Source organism: Cibotium barometz, chromosome 48 (assembly GCF_041138505.1).
Source record: "Cibotium barometz isolate CiBa-2024 chromosome 48, ASM4113850v1, whole genome shotgun sequence".
Lineage (NCBI taxonomy): Eukaryota > Viridiplantae > Streptophyta > Polypodiopsida > Cyatheales > Cibotiaceae > Cibotium > Cibotium barometz.
This window is the reverse complement of record NC_141093.1, coordinates 35,745,919-35,769,166: the sequence shown is the minus strand read 5'-3', so window position 1 is coordinate 35,769,166 and position 23,248 is coordinate 35,745,919. Positions and strand designations below refer to the sequence as shown.

At 43.9% G+C, this 23,248-nt stretch overlaps 1 protein-coding gene across 2 annotated transcripts in view; it reads right to left on the bottom strand.

Annotated features, from left to right (window-relative positions):
* LOC147611123 (uncharacterized) overlaps positions 1-18,349 on the bottom strand; it is a 62,555-nt gene extending 44,206 nt beyond the window's left edge. The window contains exons 1-3 of one of the 2 annotated variants that reach the window (XM_086785784.1): positions 18,195-18,349; positions 17,341-17,496; positions 12,046-12,164 (exon numbers count right to left, since the gene is read on the bottom strand). In XM_086785784.1, coding sequence (XP_086641910.1) covers positions 12,046-12,164; positions 17,341-17,476 — 255 coding nt within the window. In that variant the 5' untranslated portion in view covers positions 17,477-17,496; positions 18,195-18,349. Of the gene's footprint in view, positions 1-12,045; positions 12,165-17,340; positions 17,500-18,194 lie in introns of both variants that reach the window. The other variant, XM_086785783.1, reaches the window with a different exon arrangement.
* Positions 18,350-23,248: the final 4,899 nt, after the last annotated feature.

The following is a 23,248-nucleotide window of genomic DNA, read 5'->3' as shown; positions in this document are numbered from 1 at the left end:
CTAAGCTTACTCCAGACCAGAAAGCGGAGGCAGGCAAGACAGGTGGCAAGTTGAGTGCTGAGGAGCTTTCTCAGTACAAGAAGGAGGGTAGATGTTTCTTTTGTCACACAAAAGGACATACTTCTCGAGATTGCCCGAAGAAGCCTCCAAAGGCCGCCGCCGCCTCCACAGCTTCCGTGGTGAGCACAGCTCCCACACAGACCCCAGCGGCTAACCCTAGTTCTTCAACCCCCGGTGCTTCAGTTGGAGCAATTATTAGCCGGGAGCTCGAAGATAAGCAGAAGGGCGCCCATGACCAAGAGTATGAGCGTAACGAATTGCTCAAGTCCTTTGGCTACATAGGTGGCCAGAGAGTCGTTGTCTTGTTTGACAGCGGCAGCACGGAGGATGTGGTCACGGAACAGGCCGCTAGGCGTGCCCGTTTCGAGCTGACTCCGGTGGACAAACAGGTTGAGGGTTTTAGCACAGGTATGACAACGAGCGTCAAGTATGAAGCTCTAGGTGCTAAATTAGTGATTCAGGGCATAGAGTTTGTGCGTGACTTTATGGTTGCCCCTCTTGTAGGAGCAGACATAATTTTGGGTATCCAGTGGTTTCACAAGTTTCTTCCTGATGTCAAGTGGGACAAGCACACGTTCCAGATCGATCGGAATGTGTCAAACACCCCGGTGACCATTAAGTGTGAGCCAGGTATTCCAAATTTTTCGCTCATAAGCCACTTGCAGGCTAAGCGAGCAGTCAGGAAAGGCGCACAGTGTGCGATGATTTACATTCAGACAACCCAGACGGTGGCCAGTGCTTCCGAGAAGTACTCGGTTCTCCATGAAAAGTTCCAGAAGATTTTTCTTCGGGACAGTCTCCCTCCCCAGCTCCCCCCGTCCAGACCGGAGGATCACAAGATTGACCTCCTCCCAGGCTCGGAACCCCCGGGCAAGTTTCCGTATCGCCTTTCTAAGGCAATGGAATCGGAGTTGGACCGCCAACTCCAAGAATTGTTGCAAGCTGGCTTCATCCGCCCCAGCGTGTCGCCATTTGCAGCACCGATCTTGTTTGTCAAGAAGAAAGATGGGTCTTCTCGGTTGTGTGTCGATTATCGTGCACTCAACAAGCTGACTATCAAGAGCAGATTCCCGATGCCTCGAATTGACTATATTCTCGAGAGGCTGAATGGAGCTAAGGTGTTCTCCAAACTGGATTTAAAGAGTGGGTACCACCAGGTACGGATTGTAGAGGGGGACATCCCCAAGACAACCTTCCGTACAGAACGGGCCCACTATGAATTTGCGGTTATGCCATTTGGATTGACGAACGCCCCAGCTACATTTAACCGCATGATGATGCGTATTTTCCGGGAGTTGATTGGAGAGTGTGTGTTCATATTTCTGGACGACATACTCATATTTTCTGCTACAGTTGAGCAGCATGACATTGATGTGGAGAAAGTCCTTAAGTTGCTGGAAAGCAACGAGCTCTATGTCAATGAAAAGAAGTCAGAATTTTATCTGTTCCAGGTACATTACTTGGGATATATAATTAGTGCTGAAGGCATTCGACTGGATCCGGCTAAAGTGGCCGAGATTGTTAACTGGGAAGTACCTCAGACCGCTTATGATATTAGATCATTTGTGGGTATATGCCAGGCATATTCCACCCACATTGACAAGTTTTCTGATCTCTCGGCAGACCTCACCGATCTGCTAAAGGGAGTGAAAACAAGAAGGCAAAAGATTTGAATGACTCCACGAGCATTGGAGGCATTCCAGAACCTCAAGGTGGCTTTATCAGAAGCGTCTTGTTTAGCCCTTGCCTCGTGGGACGAACCATTTCAAGTGATCACCGATGCGAGTAACATCGCAATTGGAGGTGTATTGCAACAAAATGGTCATCCGGTAGCTTACATGTCTGGCCCGCCGAAAAGAACTACTCAGTCTATGATCGTGAACTCTTAGCAGTTATACAAGCCTTGAAACATTGGAAACATTTCCTGCATGGCCGTGACTTCGAGGTTCGCACTGACCATCAGGCATTGCGCTGGATTCAGACGATGCCAAGTGCACAGTGGAGTGATCGACAACACCGCTGGAGTCAGATATTCCAGCAGTTCGGTGGTATGATTGAGTACCTTCCAGGAAAGGCCAATCCAGTGGCCGATGCTTTGAGCAGGAAGGGACAAGTATCTGCGATTCAGACCACTAGACTTGACCTTGTTGGTACAGGACTAGAAGACATGAAGCACACGTACGCGGATTCCGAGGAATTCGGTACACAGTGGGAACAGGCATTGGATGCCACAGGACCATGCCATTTTCTGATACGCGATGGTTGGCTTTTCTACAAAGGCCGACTATGTGTCATGAAATCATTCCGGGCAGCTCTTCTCCATGATGCCGCCCATGACGCCATTACAGGTGGTCATAGGGGCATGAATTCGACTCTGGAGAAATTAGAACGGCAATACTATTGGCCAAAGATGAGGCGTGATGTGTTTACATATGTACAACGCTGTGACATTTGTCAAAAGGTGAAAGCTCCTCGTGGAAAGAAAATAGGGTTGTTACAGCCTTTGCCAATTCCTGAGGGTCCTTTCCAGGACATTTCGATGGACTTTGTCACAAATCTGCCTCCCAGTCCGAGTAAGCGTAATACGCAGTGTTTAACTATTGTTGATAGGTTCAGCAAATTTGTTATGCTTATTCCTTGCAAGGCCAATGTGACCGCCGAGGATGTTGCCCAGCTATTCATTCGGCATTGGTACCCGATTGGCGGGATTCCTAGGACCATAGTGTCAGACCGAGCTGCCAAGTTTACCAGTCATTTTTGGAGGGCATTGTTTGATAATTTTGGTACTAAGTTGAATTTTTCCAGTGCATTCCACCCACAGACAGATGGCCAGACAGAGATATACAACCAGTTGGCCTTTGATGTGCTGAAGTGTTATGTCCACGATCAGCAAGGTAAGTGGGAATCGTTTTTACCTTTAGTTCAAGCTGTTTTGAATGACTCTTTTTCTTCAGCTATTGGCATTGTTGATAATTTTGGTACTAAGTTGAATTTTTCCAGTGCATTCCACCCACAGACAGATGGCCAAACAGAGATATACAACCAGTTGGCCTTTGATGTGCTGAAGTGTTATGTCCACGATCAGCAAGGTAAGTGGGAATCGTTTTTGCCTTTAGTTCAAGCTGTTTTGAATGACTCTTTTTCTTCAGCTATTGGCAGGACTCCATATGAGGCAACGTTTGGAAGGCCTTTCCAGTCGTCGTTAACCAGGACTTCGTCTTCAGTACCGGAGGCGAACAGAGTGACGGAGTCTTACCAGGAGATCCTAGAGTCCGTTAAAGACAGATTGGCTAAAGCGCAAGAGGCCTACACTCGACAGGCCAATAAAGACTGAAGGGACATGAAGTTCTCGGAAGGGGATTGGGTGTATCTTCGGATTATGAAGCAAAGATTGAAGCAAGTGGGCAAGAGATGCCCAAAGTTGTCTTTCAGGAGCTTCGGACCATTTCCCATCCGGAAAAAGATTAATGAGGTGTCTATGCAGTTAAAGCTACCTCCGAGTTGGACTATGCACGATGTATTTCATGTCAGTTGGTTAAAGCCATATGCAGGTCCACCCCCTTCAGAGGTCAAAGACGAAGCGGAACCAGACATTATTGATGAAGCAGAAGTAATGGTTCCAGAACAGATCCTTCTGCACCGTTTCAAGCATGGCTCAGGCCGAAGACTACGACAGTTTCTCACGAAGTTTCAGGACCGAGGAACTCATGAAGCAGTATGGCTCGACAAAGAATTTTTTGAAGACTATCTGGCATTATTGACGGATTATTTGGAGGCTATGCAGCTTCCGTCAAGTTAAGCAAAAGGGGATGTCACGTACATCCCGCACTTGGAAGCCACGTAGACATTTCTGTACAGAAGGTGCAGGACCTAGGATGGTGAACTGGTCCCATGTGAGCCCAATCCGGGACGAGTCAGCCAGGGATCCATCTCAGTCGTCCAAGGTCAGGTGTGCATTGTCCTGCACATGAGTCCAAGGTCAGGTGTGCACTGTCCTGCACATGAAACAGTGCCAGTCCGCGCTGTGAGTCTCCCTCTGGAATGATGTCAGATGTTCTGTGTATCTAGTTTGCAACTGGATGCCAGACCTCTGTGGGCATGTAGGTTTGCATGTAGAGATGGGGCCAGCCCATAAGGCTACCCCAGTGCGAAGGTTTGCACTCTTAGTGTGGGCATGGGGGAGATGTAGAACCACCCCCCCAAGGGGCCAGGAGGGCCCAGGCTGTGCCCACCAGCCATGGCATGGGCTGGAAGGGCTGTCGGCCAGCTCTAGTGCTTCTGGACAGGCAGCCGACAGGGCTAGAAACCCTACCTAGCAGGTCGGCCAGGTGTAGGGGGCAGTCCCACACCCATGCGCAGAGTGCCCAGCAGCCTGGCACTGTCCCAGCAGGCATGCGCAGAGTGGCCAGCAGTTTGCAATAGTGTGAAAGCACAATATTACTAAAGACATGGTCGTGAGGCTTAATAAAGCTGGCCGACTGGATGATAAAGGGAGTATGAATACTCCAGCCAAGAATCAATGAAATCATCTCATAATTCACCAAGTGCTCAAGCAAACAAGGGCCAGGACAGCCAAGAAGTTGCTAACGCAAAGGGGTGAAGGACTGAAGGTCAAGGGCAGGATTATCCAGCCAAGAAAAGGTCAAGTTTCTGTATTTGTTTTCAGATTTACATCATTCTAATAAAGCAAATACACCATCCGTGGTGGTGGGGGCCCTACAGAGGGTAATTGGGACCCAATACTGTGTCCTCTCCATCTCCCCCTTCTCTCTCTATTTTCTGCACATCTCCTTTCAGTTTGTGCGTTAATTCTGTCGCGAAAAGAGTGCTAATGTCCCTGAGTTTTGAAGTACCGATCCTTCTCCGAAGCTTCCGCATATTACACTCGAGGACGACTCCTAGCACTTCCGGCCTTCTTGATCCTCCGATGCTCCCTCAACCACCACCATATCCATCCCATCATCATGGCTATCAAGGTCACTCTCATCATCCTCACTCTCACTTTCACTTCCATAATCCACCCCCAAAGCATTAGCGCGACTTGTGATGATTTTATCGTCATGATTTGGTAACATGAGGCATGGTTACTCCTATTATGCATAAGATGCCAACTACAAGCAATATCTAGCAACTCCACAAATTCTGACAATTTTTCTTTGACTCTAGCAAGTCACCAGGCTGATGTAACCTTGCAAGAGATATCATCAAACTTCTCCTTACAAGCTAACACACAATAAGATTTGCATGCCCTCTCACCGAGCAGTGCTTGCACAAGTAACACTTGAGAAGCAATTCCACCGCATCTCCCCGCGAACGTTGTCACACCGCCGCGTTGCACTACAAGTCCTCGTCCCTCCTCTCACCTCACTTCACTCACACACACTCACTAGCATGCATTAAGGAGAGAGATTAGCAAGAGTAAGACTCAATTGCACAATGGGAGAGTATGTTGTATTATGAGAGAAATTCACTTATATACATGGCCGTAAGTGTTCACACTCACTTAAACTGTGGCTGGCCGGACACTTTAGACTCATAAGAGGCCTAATGCTATTACAATGACTACTCTCATAATATATCCATGAAGTACATCACTTAGGACTTCATCCTGGAATTGACACGATCCCATAAATGTGCATGTGCCTCACGTTCCTTCCGAATTGAGGGTAACTCCCCTTTCTCTAACTCCGGCCGTGGAACCCCAACACAATGAAATCAGCAAGGTCGTAAGACTCCAAAACAGATTCCATCATTACCTTCCATATGCCGTGGTTGTTCCCGTCCAGCTGACGACCCACTGGAAATGTGGGGAGTGTCGGGATCTTCACGTGCCTCTCAGCCATCTCAAGTAAATCTGCTGCCATTGCAGGGGTGTACCTGAAAAGGATGGGTGGGTGGGAAAAAATAAGAACTTAAGCCTGCAAGTGGCTGTCCAACAAATCAGCCCGCCTTCCTCTTGCTTCTCCTCTTCCCGGACGGTCCAAAGCAGTCCACCAATCAGCAACACAACAGCACCCCTCTTGCCCACACAGTTCCCAACATTTATCAAGAGCCTAGAGCTCTGATACCATGTCAGAATATGCTGCGGAGATGAAGACAAAATCTGAAAACTCAAGAGCAAGTGCACTGCAGAAAAACACAGCAATAGAGAAGGGGAGAGAGAGAGAGAGAGAGAGAGAGAGAGAGAGGCGTGTAACTCTACTATATATACACAAGAAAATCCCGGTAACTGAATACATGTGTGGGGGAAAGGGGCCATTTTATATGTCCCCTATGAGCCAATCGGCCAGCCCAAAAAGCAACCGACAGCAGCAAAAACGTCACGACCTGCTCATATAGCCAGTCGGCCAGCACACAGATGGAGATGTGGAGCAGCAAGGGCAGTCGGCCAGCGTATAGAACACTCAGACCGGCAGTCAGCCAGTGTCTGGATCAGCTAGGAGCCACACAACAGCCTCCCACACCTGGTAAAAATAGGAAAAAAATATGGAGAGGGGGGAAAAATGAGAAAACACCTAAATCGGAAGGGCACACCCACAACAAAGGGCCTGGTGTAAATATACAGACAGGAGATGACTGCCAACACAAGAAACCCTTTGGAACGAGCGCGGTTATGGCCGTTGAAGGCAATGGAGCACATAACCGACCACGGGCGATGTTTGTCTGGAGCATGCCAGACTCACTGAGCTGGCTAACAAAGGCTATCCAAGGGAGGCCGACGATCACCCAGATGAGGATGTAGACGACACGTGGGAGGAGACCTTCACCGGGGAGGATCCTGACAGCCAATCAGGGACCCCGGATAAGGTTATCTAGGCGTGGAATTTGTTGATTTCTGACCTTCTTTTCACCAATCTTGGTACGAACGTCAAATGGGACTCAGACCTTGGGTTCCTCTTGGCCTCGGAACCGCAGCATCAAGGGATCTGATCCAAACATTAAGAACGATTGAAACGTTCACTAACGTTTGGAAACCTGAGTGAACATGGGTCCTTGGGATTTTGATTAATGTAGGTTAAAAAAACCCACGCACGTCAACATCAAGTTTTTTTTCCCTGTTTCTTACGTGTGCGCGGCTCTATCTCTGTTCGGCGGCGGGCGCTCGTGGGCTGGTCGTGCCGACGTGCTGGACTTCTCTCAGCGTGCTGCAGCCTGCGCTCATTGCCCAAGGCCCCAAGTCACTCAGAGTCTCTCTCTCTCTCTCTCTCTCTCTCTCTCTCTCTCTCTCTCTCTCTCTCTCTCTCCCCCCCCTCCCGCTGCGCCCACCCCTCCCGCTGCCCGCTTCGCTGCCTGCCTGCACTCCTCCCGCTTCGCTCTGCGCCCACCCCTCCCGCTCTTCGCTCTCCCCTCCCCGCTGCTTGCCTGCGCCCCCCCCTCCCGCTGCGCCCACCCCTCCCGCTGCCCGCTTCGCTCTGTGCCCACCCCTGCCGCTGCTCCCTTCGCTCTTCGCTCTCCCCTCCCGCTGCTTGCCTGCGCCCCCCATCTCTCTCTCTCTCTCTCTCTCTCTTTCTCTCCCTCCCGTCTCTCTCCATCACACCTGTTCGCCTGCATTCGCCCCCTCTGTGTGTAGCCCCTCTCTTTCGTCAGGCCTCTCTGTCACTGTTCGCCTGCATTCGCCCCCTCTGTGTGTAGCCCGTCTCTTTCCCCAGCCACCCTTGCTCAGGCCCCCAAGGCAGCAACATAATGGGGACTTGAATTTCATCCATTTCTTCTCTTTCTCTCCCACATATTTACCTGCTCCTTTCAAACATTCCCTCCCTCTACAATGGGAGGGTCTGTAGATGACAAAATCAGCCAGCTTGATCATATCCTTAGGGATCTTATCAAGGACCAGAAGAAGACATTGGACAGCACCATCACCGCCATCAAGGAGGACTTATTGACGCGCATGGGGAAGCTGGAGGCTGAAGCGGAAATATGGAAGGAAGAGAAGCTTACCATGCAAGAGGAGTGGGAGAAGGAAAAGCTCGCCATGAAGGAGGAAATCAACCTTTTGAAGGGCGAAGTGGCATCCTTACGCGATCGTCCACGGGAGGAAGGAGAGACTCTTGAGGTGGACAAAGAGGCAATCAAAGAAGAGATCACCAAAACCCTCACCCACACAATCGAGGGGAAAATGGAGGCGGCCCGCGAAGGATGGGTAGAAGTGATGAAGAAGAACATCAAAAAGGAGGTGCAAGAAGATGTACAAGTGATGAAGAAGAACATCAAGAAGGAGGTACAAGAAGATGTACACATGATGCAGTCTACTCTTGATGAAGAGAAGATGCGACGGATCCGGCGCCTCAACATCCGAGTCACAGGGATACCAGAGAGCACTACCTCCACGCCCGAGATTGACGGGCGGAACCTATGTACCAAGCTAGGACTAAAGGAGGATGAGCCGCTCCCATTCACTAGAGTATGAAGGACAACCCCAAAGGACTCCACCAAAGGCAAGGCCTTAGTGCTACAGTTCCCGGACGAGGAGAGTAGGATGAGCTTTATGAGAAGACGCGCTATCTTGAGGAGCTTGCCAGGGGACCCCATCTACTTCGATGATGATCTCACATGGATGCAACTGGAGCACAGAAGATTATGCATGCCGAAGATCAAGGCGGCACGCAAAGAAGGGAAGAAGGCACATTATAGGGATGGTCACATCTACATTGATGGGAAGAGGGTCGAATAGCGCCATCTGGCCTATGAGACACGGAGGAAACAACATGAAGACAAAGAGATACACATAGCAATCTGGAACTGTAATGGAGTCCTATGGACACATCCAGGGAGACTTGAGGAGGTGATGGAGGGCCGGGATATCATCTTGATGACAGAGACACATGAGAGCCCGGAGAGGGGCTTACCACGGATTGAGGGTTATCAGTGGGAGTCAGCTCACCGACAGGGGATGAGACAGGCCACCTCCCGAGATTCAAGAGGTATTGCAGTGCTTTTCAGGCATGGGTTACATGAGCATGTTCGAGTCGTAGCATGAGACTCGGAGGTGAGATACATGTGGATTAGCTTACGTCTCTCGGAGACCAGATGGATTTATATCGCCCTTTGCTATTTCCTCCGAAGGGGTCGCGGTTTGCCACCACCGAGGAGCCGGGTGGAGGAGAGGCTAGTGAGTCTCCATACTCTGTCTTATCTGAGGAGATCTTACACTATTCGACACTGGGAGAAGTCTTCTTGATGGGGCACTTCAATGCACGGACTCAGAGCAGACAGTGCGAGATCTATGACTTTGAGGATCCCTTGAGACTAGAGCCGCAAGCTACAGAGGATACAGGGACCACTCGGATCTCCGCTGATGGAGGAGCTGACAGCACTGGATATGGGCAACATTTGCTGGAGCTTGGGGCCTGACACCATCTCGTTATTTATAACGGGATGACTCAGTGGCCAGATTCAGGTGGGTTGACTTGCTTTCCAATTAAGGTCAGGCACACACATGAGTGCAACTAGATTGGAAGAAACACCCATCTGCTCATTTGCTTGGACAATGCCTGAGATTATTGCCTGTGTTGTCCATGGGGCCGGGGATGCCTGAGCACCCTGTGGATGTGGATGTGTATGTGCGCACCTGTTTTGGACTGACATGCGGTCTACATGTGTTTTACAGGTGGTAAGTGTTCCTAAAAACTCAATTTACAGCTTTATGATTTCACATACTAATATATATGGATGCAGGTCTTATGAGTGACTGGACAAACTTATAAGTTGTACACATTGCACATGACTATTTTAATACATGTGGCGGCCAAAGGACAGGCACCGGACAGTTTATGGGCTGGTTGCTTGTAGGCGCCCCTTCCTAGACTTAAAAAGCACACGCCTGGGATATTTTTGGAGGACAAGTCCTATTACTAGAGAGACGTCGTGTTTTGGGGTGCTCACGTGCTTTACTGGTGTACGTGGACCTGGCCAACCTGATCTAGAGCTGTTTTACTACTAGTCGTCAAGATCTGTATCATCCAAGTGGCTGGTGGGAACTGGTTGACTAAACCAAAGGCTTCCCTTGAGCTGGCCGACTGCTAACAGGCCTTGAAAAGCAACTAGCCAACTCATCTTTGCAAGAGCAGAAGCTGATCCATTTGTGTGGGGACTTCTCTCTGCTGGCCGGTTGTCTTCTGGCGTGTAAACCTCTCCTGGCCGACTTCTTTTGAGACTCCTGAGAGCTGGTCGACTGCTAAAATAGCCCCTTAAGGCTGGTCCATTTGCTCTGTGGGCTTGGAGGGTTGAAGATGGTTTTACAGGGCTGTCCCGGGCTGATGTGGGAATGCTGTGGGCTGTCCATGGTTGTCCTACATGTGCTCAAGCCTCTCCTGTTCTGTGAACGAACACCGAATTCAGTATATGTTTTGCTTTTGTTTTCATCTTGTACTGGGAGAATCAAGTGCTAGCCAATGGAGAATCCCTGGGCACCCGCAAGGTTGTATCTAAAGCAGACTCCTTTTTGGTAATCTAACCAGAAAAAGGGAAAAAAGAGGGTGGGGGGGGGGTCCAGCCCATCTTTTGACCCCTAGTGTGGTGTACTGTGCAAAGTTGTTTTCTTCTCTCTCTTATCTGGCATGTTCATGTGTTTGATCAATATTCATGATTGATATGATTTCCGTGTTAAAGCTGCCCTTCCGTTACACTGAGTACAATACAACTTTCACTACTACAGTTGATTGTGTAAGGCTGAGGAGATTGATGGTTAATCTTCGTGGGAGTCAACTGACACCCACTTCCATTCTCAATGACAGTCAAAGTGCTATGGCTATAGCATAGAAACCAGTCTTCCATGCTCACACCAAGCACATAGAGATACATTATCACTATGTCAAAGAAAGGCTACATGCAAGGCAAATCAGTTTCATTTACTGATCTACACATGAGAACACTACAGATCTCTTTACTAAGGCATTACCTAGAGAGAAGCTTGAAGCTTTCCGCAAAGCTTTGAGCTTACTCCTGTTAGGAGACTGATGATATGCTATTGTGTACATATTCACACTATCATTACAGGGGAGATTTGTAGGAAAATTCATAGTGGTAGTGCTAGGTGTGAACATGGGCTTATCAGGGGCACTTTTTACCTTCTATATTGAAGGGTTTTTCCCATGACCACCCGGTTGGAAAGGACACCATATGGACAGCATTTATTATTATGCCTTGTACTTGTGGTTGTGAACAAACAACCTCATCTTTCTAATACATTCAGCATCGTGTTACTCTCCCATCTCTCTCTCTCTCTCTCTCTCTCTCTCTCTTCTTCCAGACCACCGCTCCGAGGGCCGATCCACCCACCAACCCGGACCACAAGCTAGTGCAGGAGCTCGACCCAGAGGTGTGACACTCAACAAAACCACTCAGTTATGCAGAGCTCGATGCCCCGGAGCCCATGGCCCTCACCCACGGCCACCCCCCCACAAGAGGATCCGGGCCATCATCTCCCATCATCACAAGACCTTGCGCCAGCTCAGTTTTACCACCTTGAGCACCATGTCACAACGGCCCATGAGGGATGTATTAGGATGACATGAGAGCTCTCTCCTCATGTACCTAAGATCAGATTTTATAGTTCTAGCTTTTTGTTATCTTTCTTTATTACTATTTTGTACCCAGGATGATGTACCTCATGGATATGATGTAACCTTTTGGTCTCATAGGTCATTTTGGCCTTTTGAAGACGTTAATACAACTTTCTCTCTCTCTCTCTCTCTCTCTCTCTCTCCTCCTCCTCCTCCTCCTCGGGGGGGTTAGCTCCATAGGCTACATGATGATGATGGTCCCATTGTGTATCATATGGCTCAGATTTGACATTCCCAGCTCATAGCTCTCTTCTTTGTTTTCTTTTGTACCATAATGAGATTACGTAGACACTATTGTATCACTTTTGGTCTCAAAGACCCACTGGGTCCTTTGAAGATGTTTAATCTCTCTCTCTCTCTCTCTCTCTCTCTCTCTCTCTCTCTCTCTACGATACTATGTTCTAGACAGTGTAACCTAGCATACCTCTATGTTACTGTTGGAATCAAGAAGCCTCTCAGCCACCAAAGATAGCAACCTCGATGAGGCTATTTCTGCAATGTCCAAACTCAGGTTTACATTATTTCGCAGGAGCAGCACATTGCCTGTAAATTCAACCAAACAAATTTAACTACAAGGCTTGATCAAAAAATAAACCCTATGCACCCTCATTAGATTTAAGTGACACAACTAAGTAAATAGAAAAAGAAAAGCAAAAAAGATGCCACTAAAAACATACAGGACTCTAAAAAATAAGGGCAAAGAGAGCAACTGAAACTTGCCCAGGAAGCAAGGGAGTGGGTGTGCATCGCTTGACCATGAGCACAATTAAACATCTCGGGATTTAATCACAACCATTAAACAATCCACAAAGCTAAAAATAAAAGTTGCACATATAACACCGCATAGAGGCCAGAATGGGCCGATCACCCTTGGAGTATTTCATTATCCAGCGAGAAATATAACATGTACAAGCTTTGAGGGCCTTACTCTCTCCATGGGAGATGCCGGATAATCCATATACAACCATAAATGTGTCCTTCATCCAATATGGCTATCCAACATGTCCTTCCATAGGCACACAAACATGTATAATGGCCCACATGGCTCTTCCATACGCACATAAACTTGTATGACAGCCCATATGGCTCATCCACAAGCACATAAACCTGCAAACTAGCCCCTGTGGCTCATTCATGAGCTCATAAACCTTAGACGAGCCCATGTGGCTCATCCATGAGCGCATAAACCAATATAAAAGCCTGTATGTCATATCCATGAGGGCCAAAACCTGTAAACCAGCCCATGTGGCTCATCCATGAACTCATAAACCTGTAGACCAGCCCATGCGGCTCATTCATGAGCTCGTAAACCTATATAACAACCTGTATATCGCATAACACCAGAAATTTCAGCAAGCTTTAGATTGTTTTGCTGAAAAATAGCCATCCGGGGTGTGCAAGATGGTGTAGAGTAGTGAAAATCATCTTCCCCAAGCCGGATGGCTACAGTGGGCTTAGAAATGAAGAAATGGTGAAAAATTAGTGTTTTCAACCTCCAAAAACCTGCTTGAAGCTCAAACTCGCCCAAGCGATAAATCTCTCATATTCAAAAAAGCAAGAAAATGCTACAATGCCATGTGTAGAGCTGAATTTACAAGTGTGAGGACACTTGTCTCACTTTTATCCTCTTATCTGCCACATGTTCCAAATCCAAAGGCCAAAAATTCCACAATCTTCAACTCTAAAAATATCCCAAATGATAGCTTATTTCACAATGGCGCTTTGGCAATACTCGATCTCTGTCAAATTCCAGAGGTAATGACACAAACGAAAATTCCATCGGAGATTGCCGAAAATAGCAACTTTCCCTAAAATTTTGGAGATGATCTCTTTGTGTTCCACCACATGAGAAATACATGTAAGCACCACGTAGAAACTTGTTTGATTGCTCAATCCCTCCCAAATCCTCAAGAGTTCATACATACTTTCCGCTTGACACTTGAGCTCTTAAGCCCATTTCTGTGTCCAAGAAACCGTCTCGCAAAGATTTCTCAGCCAAGAAAGGTCAAGATTTCTGTATTTTCTTTTCAAATTTACATCATTCTAATAAAGCAAATACACCATCCCCGTGGTGGGGGCCCTACTCGGGGTATTTGGGTCCCAATACTGTGTCCTCTCCATCTCTCCCTCTCTCTCTCTATTTTCTGCACATCTTCATTCAATTTTTGTGCGTTAATTCCGTCGCGAAAAGAGTGCGGATTTCTGAGCATTGAAGTTACCGATCTCCCCCGAAGCTTCCGCATGTTACAAAGGTTTGATCCTAATGATTGGATCACCAATGACAGTTTCAGATTTGGCTCCCATACCACTTTCTTGTTATTACTTGGATGAGGCAGACAAGTTGGTCGGTGGTAACTTTCACTCATGGAAGCTGCCGGTTACTTCTATTCTCAGGGAGTATGGTTTGATGGAGTTTCTCTCGTACAAGAATCGGTGTTTACCAGACCTTGCCTCAATGGAGGATGTGTGTCGGTGGAGGAAGACTGACGGACAGATCTATGACTTTCTCCTCCTGAATTGTCAGGATTCAGTTCTTCGACACTTCATCTGTGCTGCTTCTACTTTCTATGTGTGGCAATTGCTTTGTGACCTTTATAGTGATGCCAATAATCGGCAAATGGTTTCTGCTTCTGGGTGCTCTGCATCTTGTGGACGCTTCTTTGGGAGATGTTCCTGCAGTGGAGGACAATGGGCTACCTTTGCCCACAGCTTCTGAGGGAGATTTGTCTCCTGTTGCTTCACCTCCGACTCTTTCTTCGAACCAGGATGTGTTGCACGTCCCTTTGCCTTCTATGGAGGAGCCTGCCTCTACATTGTATGATGCTATTGAGGAGGCTACTACAACAGTTACCACTACAGTGAATTTACATGTTTCCCTTTCTCTACATGAGGAGTCTACTTTAGCTTTGAGTGATGCTATTGATGAGACCACCCGGCTCCATAGATCTGCTTCTTCGATGTTGCAAGATGCTGGATTTGTTTGGAGGTGGTGCTTACAAACTTGGTGGGATTTTGGATTGTGGTCAGGTGTGTCTGTGACCGTGCCTAGGGCATAGTGGTGCTTCCAAGGCTTGAAGGATTGGGATTTGGATTTGGTTGGGCTTGTGGAGTCCCAACAGTAGTTTTCAGAGGGGGCAGTTGAGTTCTTACATCTTGCGATGCCGACCTTCAAGGAGGGTGCTATTGTTCAGCATTGGGTTACTCTTGGTACAGAGTTGGAGCAGATGGACTCTTTCTTTTGAGGGTATTTTCTTCTTGGAGCTACAAGCTTCTAGGGATTTCTTTGATTGTGGCACTGTGTTTACATTTGGGTTTGGCACCATTATTTGGAGCAACACGACGCAGGTTACATGGTTGTTTTCTTCCAGAGGAGCGATGTACCTGGCAGCTTGTTCTTTTGCTTTTGTAGCTAAGTTGCTAAGGAGATCGCTTGCGGAGCTTTCCTAGTACCTGTTGTTGCTGCATTCTTCTGCAAGCTTCTAGGGATTTCTTTGACCATGGCACTGTGTTTACATTTGGGTTTGGCACCATTATTTTGAGAGTATTTTCTTCTTGGAGCTACAAGCTTCTAGGGATTTCTTTGACTTTGGCACTGTGTTTACATTTGGGTTTGGCACCATTATTTGGAGCAGCACAACGCAGCCTACATGGTTGTTTTCTTCCAGAGGAGCGGTGTACCTGGCAGCTTGTTCTTTTGCTTTTGTAGCTAAGTTGCTGAGGGGATTGCTTGTGGAGCTTCCGTAGTACCTGTTGTTGCTGCATTCTTTTCTCTTTGACAGAGGACGACTTCTTCGGCTTCTCAGCGTTTGTTCAACATCTGGTGCTAAGAGGAGGTGTTGGCAGATTCATCCCCATATTCTGCCCATGTATTGTGCCCATATTTGATCACTTTTATGGCCCTTGGTTGTGGGCTGGCCACCCTTATTTTCTCCTTATTTTTCCCCCATTTTCTTGGTATTTTTCCCAAGTCGGGTGATGCATTTCCACTCAACCAGGTTGTCTTGCTCCAGTTGGCCAGCCCCTCATGACCTGCCTCACCCCCCAACGGAGTCTATCCGGAGCATCTGGCTCGATATCATTCATACCCTCCGTGGTTAGTGGGGGCAGCTTCAAGGTGGCTTAGACCACATTGGCATTTTAGACTACATATGTGGTTGTTTCCCCCTCCCCATATTGTATGAGATAGCTTTCTAATCCTAAGAACGGCCAACCGGAGGAGTCGTCCCCCTTTGTACATCTTGACTCTGGTTTCCCATATGGAGACGAGTTTGTCCTTAGCCATTTTGAATAATTTTCTTAATAACTAATATAAGGATCTTTTTCCCAAGGGAGAGGGGGGGAGATAAGCATAAACGGACTGCTCACAAGCGTAGAAGAGAATTGGACATCAAGGAGAATGATTTGGTATTGCTAAAATTTGAGAAAGCAAGACTACGTAAGAGGCCAGGGAAAGAGGGAGCGTGCCCTAAGCTCTCTAGTAAGTACTATGGGCCTTTTAAGGTGAACAAGCAAATCAATGAGGTTGCTTTCAAGTTGGCATTACCTTATCATTTTCATGTGAATCTATTGCGGAAGTACGTGGGGCCAAACCCACCAAAGCCTATCACAGAAGTTCCGCCAAAGGTTGATAGGCTACAAGAGATTCTCCGGCCTCAGCAGATTGTTTTTCACAAGGAGAGAAAGCTAGCTGGTGGCAAGCTTTCCAAGAGATACCTTGTGAGATTGAAAAACTATCTACCTACTGGAAACCCTAAAATCCAGTTTTTGAGCATTTTTTACGCCCAAAAACCTATAAATCAACTTAAATCCAGTTGTCTGTTGTTGTTCGCCGCCATCTTCTTTCCAACATTGCTAATGTGGCATAATGCACAAGCACAAAGCATGTGTTTATATCTTGCAAATGTTTATTTTTATAGTTGTGCATTATGTGAATGCTATAATGATTGGTTATGTGAATGACTAAATGGCTAATTGAAGTCTCCGGGTAATGCACACCCCCTAACAGTGAGTTGGCAGAAAAGGTCAGTCCTTGGCACAAGTGTCCATGGTCTTTGTGAAGACCCATGTTTGGCACGCAATCGTTTGCAAAAAGGCTCCCCCAGTCCAAGGACACATGTGAAGCCCACCTTATGTACGGCTCACATTCTTGAGGCAGCTCCTTTTCAAAAATGCAATACTAAAATTCATGTTGTAAATAACATGGCTACTTTTGTTTCAGCTCAATGTCATAAAACACTGGTTGAATTACCCAGCCTATGCCACTTAGACAAGGGTCATGGTCTATTGACTTTTCCTGTCACTTTCTTGCCCAAGTTTGTACTCCGGTTTTAGGTCTCATATGCCACATATCAATTTGGTGATTAGAACCTCACTCCCTACCAACCACGTGTGTACGTGTGGTTACATGTCTGTGTGTGGATGTGAGTGCATGCATGTGCAGGAGCCATCATTGTTTGTTTTGCAACCATGACCAAGAAAGCTCTGCTTGTGCATATGCAATCATTCAGATTCATTGTTTGTTTTGCAACCATTACCAACAAAGCTCTACTAACAATGTGTAATCATAACAAGTATTCCTGCATGTGGGGAGAGGTGTCAATGCTTGACAATGATGTAAGGGCAGTAAACATGACTGATATGTGAGCTCTTCCTCAACTATAAATCATGTAAAAGTTTACAAGTGATTTTGATTGGTGAAAAGACCAACAGAGGCACTCACAAATGGCAAGAAGAGGACATGGGCCATTGTCGTTCTGTAGAATGATTGGGACAGAGCGGCCGAGAAACTCCACAACCTTTGTCTTGTAAACTATTTCGGCCTCCTGATTCACATTGTCATGGGAAGCCATTACCATGCGGCAGATGCTGAGCCCACCTGCTGTCATAACTTCAAGATCAATATTGTATACAGAACTTCATTGTGAATAAAAATATGGAATTCAATTCAACCATTATTATGTTTGCAAACACAGCCAGATGCACCGCGCATGCTCTACCGACCCCCCCAACACCACATCACACACGCACACCCCACCTCCCCAACACACACACAGCACTCGTGTGGTATTCTATGGCCAATCTGATGATTCTAAATGATTGAAATATCATCTTTAATTTCGGTGAAATAACCATCTGTTTACAATTCTGTACTAGTCTTGGGCCTCAAAGCTATGTTCAAAGGAAGTTTCAAGGGTATCCAGATGTGTGGCTTCACATTGATGGTGGCATGTCAGAGATCTCCTAAACCATTTTTTAAAATTAAGTAAAACTCAGTATCATTTTATGCTTAACAGTGTTTTTCTGTTGCCATGTCCCAAACGCCCTAATCTGGATAAATTAAAGTAATCTCTGTTGAAGACAAATATTAACAGACTGGGTTAATCTACTTAACAAAGAGATTAACCTTCCGTGCACGGTTGTTACATGGAAGACCAAGATTAACAAACTAGGTTAATGTACTTAGCAAAGAGAATAAAGTTGGGGGATAATTACGAGGGATGCAATGTCACAGTTTAATATTTTGAATTAGACGGATGTAGAGTCAATCTGCTAGAGTTAGGATTTAAAACGCACCTTAAGAGATCAGAAGCCGGCGCCGCGATCGGATAAACGAAGCTGCTTGGCGCGATTAGGGTTTGTTAACGAAGAAACATGAAGAGGTTAAAGCAAACAGAGCAAAATACAAAACAGTAAAAGGCTTTGGCCCCACGACACACACGAAGCCATCAGTACATAATAGTATTCCTTAATTCTCGATGGTTAACATTTTAAATATGGTTATTAATTATTGCCGTGTGCATTCTTCCACTCAATAATTTATTACTTTGTTAAAATACTAAAGTGATATTAATTATTGCCGTGTGCATTCTTCCACTCAATAATTTATTACTTTGTTAAAATACTAAAGTGATATTTGAATGGTTACTTGTTGCCAAAGGCAGCAAGTGTCATCTCAGCCACAACTTATCGCTACACGATACGTTGAATGGTAGCGTAAGACATGCCATCACTTACCACTATGGATGTGGGTAGATTCGACCCATGTACCAAAGGCAAGGGCACTACCATTGGGATAAATCCCAGGAAAAGAAACATTATATCCAAAGGTCCATGAAAAAAATGGTTATAGAGTTCACGTGGTTATGAAAAAAATGGTTGCCTCGCCCTTTCTAGAGGCAAGGGCGCTACTGTTGGGATAAATCCTAGGATATTATATCCAAAGGTCCATGAAATAAATGCTTATAGTAGAGTTCATGTGGTACGATAGCCACTCGGGCAAAATCTCACCAGGTTTATTTTATCGCATAGCAATAACAAAAATTCAAATTTGTAATTATAATAAAAATTTCAACATACATTATTAATTAGTGTTTAAACAATAAATCATGTGCACTATATCACTTATGATTTTGCATTTTTTGTTATAGAATTAAAATTAAACTATGTTCACTCATTATATGGCAATGATATTTAAAACAAAAAATTTTGAGATTTTTGGGTATGTCAACCCGATGGGCTAGACGACCCTTTATTTCATCATGTCGCACTTGGTTGTGCAGCACCAGTCAAACCCATAACCTGCACATTGGGACATTGATCCCCTAACTAATAACAAATTTCCAAAATTATATCTAATAAATAAATGAATATAATAGGTAAGATAAAGTTCACCCCACTAATATATTTAGCTCTAAACCCACAACCTACACATTGTGACTTTTATCCCCTAACTAATAACAAATTTCCAAAATTACATCCAATAAATAAAAGAATATGAATATAATAGGTAAGATAAAGTTCACCCCTCTAAGATATTTATATCTAATTCTTGTGAAAATGAGACTTTGTCTTTGTTGTGAACTTTATTGTCTGCATTTATGCATATACCACTATGCGATTTTTGTGCCACATGGTCCTTTCGCAATGCTCAATATAGTGGGCATTATATTCAATAAAAGGTCCTATTATCATAACTAGTTACTCCTCTTGTTCTTGATACTTTTGGAGTGTTTTGATGATAAAACTTCTACTTTTGTTTCCACCTCCTGAATTTTTAAAAATGCCTACACTTTTGATATTTTTTGATATTTCATGCTTCCAAGTAAAGAGATCTCCCTTTGAAAAGTTTACACCATTTCAAAACTCCCTTCGCCCAAGAGTCTCCTTCTCAAAAAAGATGTGTTTTAGATAGCCCAAGGAAAGCAATTGTTAAGAAGAAAACCCTTGGAAGATTCATTGTTGAAAATTTTTTCACCTATCATGCATGCCTAGAATGGTGTTAATCATGGGTTTCATATTAAGAAAGCCCATGAAAGTTATGTCCCACTTTTTGCTTTTATTAAATGCCTACAATGAAAGCTAATTGGTTAGTGTTATGACCCATGTTATTTGAATGATAATCATGATCATTTAAATTTATATATTTTTTATGATGCCTATTTCTCATGAACACGTTAGGATTGATTGATGTGATGTCAATTGATTGTTACTACTGACGTGGTTTATGTTTATGAGTTTAGGTGTACAAGGGTACCGATTTAGGTGTTGCACAGTGCGAGGGTACCGATTTAGGTGTCGCACGGATGGTGGATTGAGTCATGGCGTGTGGACCGATCTCACAATATTTTGTGGCTGTATTATGGCGAGATATTATTTTGACATCAGTGTGATGTGTGTGTGTGCACGCGTCAATTTATTGTACAAGTGTGCGTACGAGCACTAGTTGATTTATTTTGTAATGTGTATATGTGCACAAGTTAGATTATTGTATTAGAAAAATTGTGCAAACCTTAGAAGTTTTAAGGACAAAGGTTAATTGAGGACAAAGGCTAATTAAATGGCAAAGTCCAAATATGGATGTATACTTTATTTTTGGCTGAAAGCCTACTTTTGGGAATATATCAAAAATACCCACGCGAGAGGAAGCCACTCACGTTTGGGGGGGAAGATTGCACCCAGTCTTATGTTGCCTTGTGTTGATGGTGATGTATTTCTTTCTCTTGTCTTATGTTTTGTTATATGCTTAATTTTTAATTTAATTCAAGTAGTTGTTTTGATATTTGATATAATTTTTATGAGTCTTTTGATTATTCTCTTCAAGAAAATTAAAGGTCCGATTGCAGTGGTATCAGAGCTTTGGTGTAATTTAATTTTCTTGAAGGCGGTCAAAAGAGGTGAAAGAGACAAAAACAGAGGTGATTTTGGTAATTTTCTTGAATTTAAATTGAAGAAGAACACGTTTAGGGATTTTTGTTTATGTATGGATGAAATAAAGCTTGTTTTTAACCATTGGGTAATCAATCTCCATCAATCTATTGCCCAAAGGGTAAAACTAGGTGGAAAACCATTAGTGGGTTTTTCAAAACCATAAAACCACCTTCTTCTTCACTAATCCTCTTCTTAATCTGTCCGTACGGATTGAAAGAGCAAGCAGAGGAGCATGGAAAGCTAAAATCGGAATTGCTAAACCTTCCCTTTGCTCAGTTTCTATAATAGAGGGATGAGAATTCTTCAAGAGTTGTTTAAAAAAAAAGAATTACTGTTAATTTTTATTTTCCTTTCGCCTCCATAGTTTATGCGCTGGGCGCAAATCTTAGAGAAATATATATATATATATAATTTCCCAATTGATTTCCAATTTCCCTCTCTCTCCCTCCTTCATACCCGGGCGGCAGCGGCAGCGGCTTCTCTCTCTCCATCCGTCCGGCGGGCACTGCGAATTCAAGGGAGGCCCCAATTTTTTCTATTTGCGCTTATTTAAAGCAGAAGCTCAAAAGCTTTGTGAGCTTTTGCTTACAACCCACATTAAGGGTTGTCCCTCAAATCTTGGCCGTGCGAAATCCAGGAGGCACTATTTTTTTTAAAAAAAAATTAAAAAAATTAATTAAAAATCTCCCTTTTTACTCTTACGGGCTGCGTTGTGTGAATAGCCATGGGAGAAAAAGAAATTCTAAAGCTTATAAAAGCTTTAATAAGCTTAATTAAAAGCTTATTAACCAGCATAAAACTTTATATATATCTAAGCTTTTGACTAAGCTTTAAAAGCTTTCAAATAAGCTTTCCCAATAAGCATAAAGCTTTACAAATGAGACCAATCAAAAGTTTTACAAAAGAAAATATTTTTTTTAACTATTTCCAACATATTTTATCGAAAAGAATCTCATGTACATATAGTTAGTTTGGATTTCTTCTACAGATTTTTAGAATTTACCTCAAGAGAAATTTTGAGAGTTGTCAAATTATTGTGAATAATGTTGTTTTCTAAATTCTCATGAAGTCCAAATAATATAAACAGTTTATTAGTGAAGATATCATTAAAATTTTGCTTTAACCTACGGCTAGTTTTCTAATTTTAAAGAGTATATGGATTATTTCTTGAAAAATTATACATTTGTGTATTGAGCTAACTTGGCAAGACTCACATCTAGTTCGACATTCCAAATGAGATAAGAAACCCTATCTTTTCTCTTGTTTTAAATTTTTCCTATTCTTTTAATTGTCAAGAAATGGGTGAATATCCGCACCATCGTACTATTCAGGAACAGCTTGACACCGAAGAGGTTAACGCACTCGACACATGTAAAAAACTTATTTATTGTATACAATTTCTTGTTTGCTTTTGCATCTGTTTTCTAAATATTCTTTCCTTCTAGACCTAGTTAGAAAACTTTAGCTCCTGAAAAGAATTTTAGATACCGTGACCTAACTAGAAAGATCGAGACAAGATTAGCAAAAGTTATCTTCAAGATCTAGTTGCCCAAATTCAAGTAAAAGTTATTGCTATACATTTCATAGAAGATTAAGACCAATTTGAAGATTCAAGATCCAAGCAAGTTTCTCCAGTCTTTGATTCAAGTTATCAATTGCTTCACCATCGAATTTAGTGATGATGAAAAAAGTAAAGAAATAGCTCTCAAGTGACTAGAAACCAAGCTTAAGTTGTATACCAATCACAATTACGAAGTTTATACCAATTCAAGTAAAGTTTTGTCTAAATTTTCAAGTGTTCTAGTTTAAGATCTATCCAAGTATAAGATTCTTTCTAGACCAAGAATTACTCTAAGTCAAAGATATATTCAACCACAAGATTTAAACCCCTTAAGAACAAGATTTATTCAAGAATTGCAATTATGATTAATTAAAGACTGATCTCTCAATTTTCGTGCATTCAAGTATTTTTAATCTAAACCAAGATTCATTACTAGTATATCAAGTTCTTGCTATCAACTAGGACGCAAGATGTCTATCATTATTCAAGTTCTCATTTCAAGTTTAAGATTAAGCTTAAGATCAAGATCCCCTTTAGATTTCATTGTTTACAAGTAAAGATTCACAAATTCAAGAATTATAAACCTATTCAAAGATTATAATTTTTGAAATTTAGTTAAACAATTACAAGATTAAGATTAAGATCAAAAACCAATCTCGAGAATTCATCAAGATTAAGATAAAAAATAAATCCCGAGAATTTAGTCAGACAATTACAAGATTAAGATTAAGAACAAATCCCCAAAATTCATCAAGTTATTAACAGTAATGTAAGTGATTATTTTTCAATCTTAAGTTGACAAGAATTTCCATTTCGACCTAATTCATTTTTGGAATAAGACTTGTAGTCTAATTTTGAG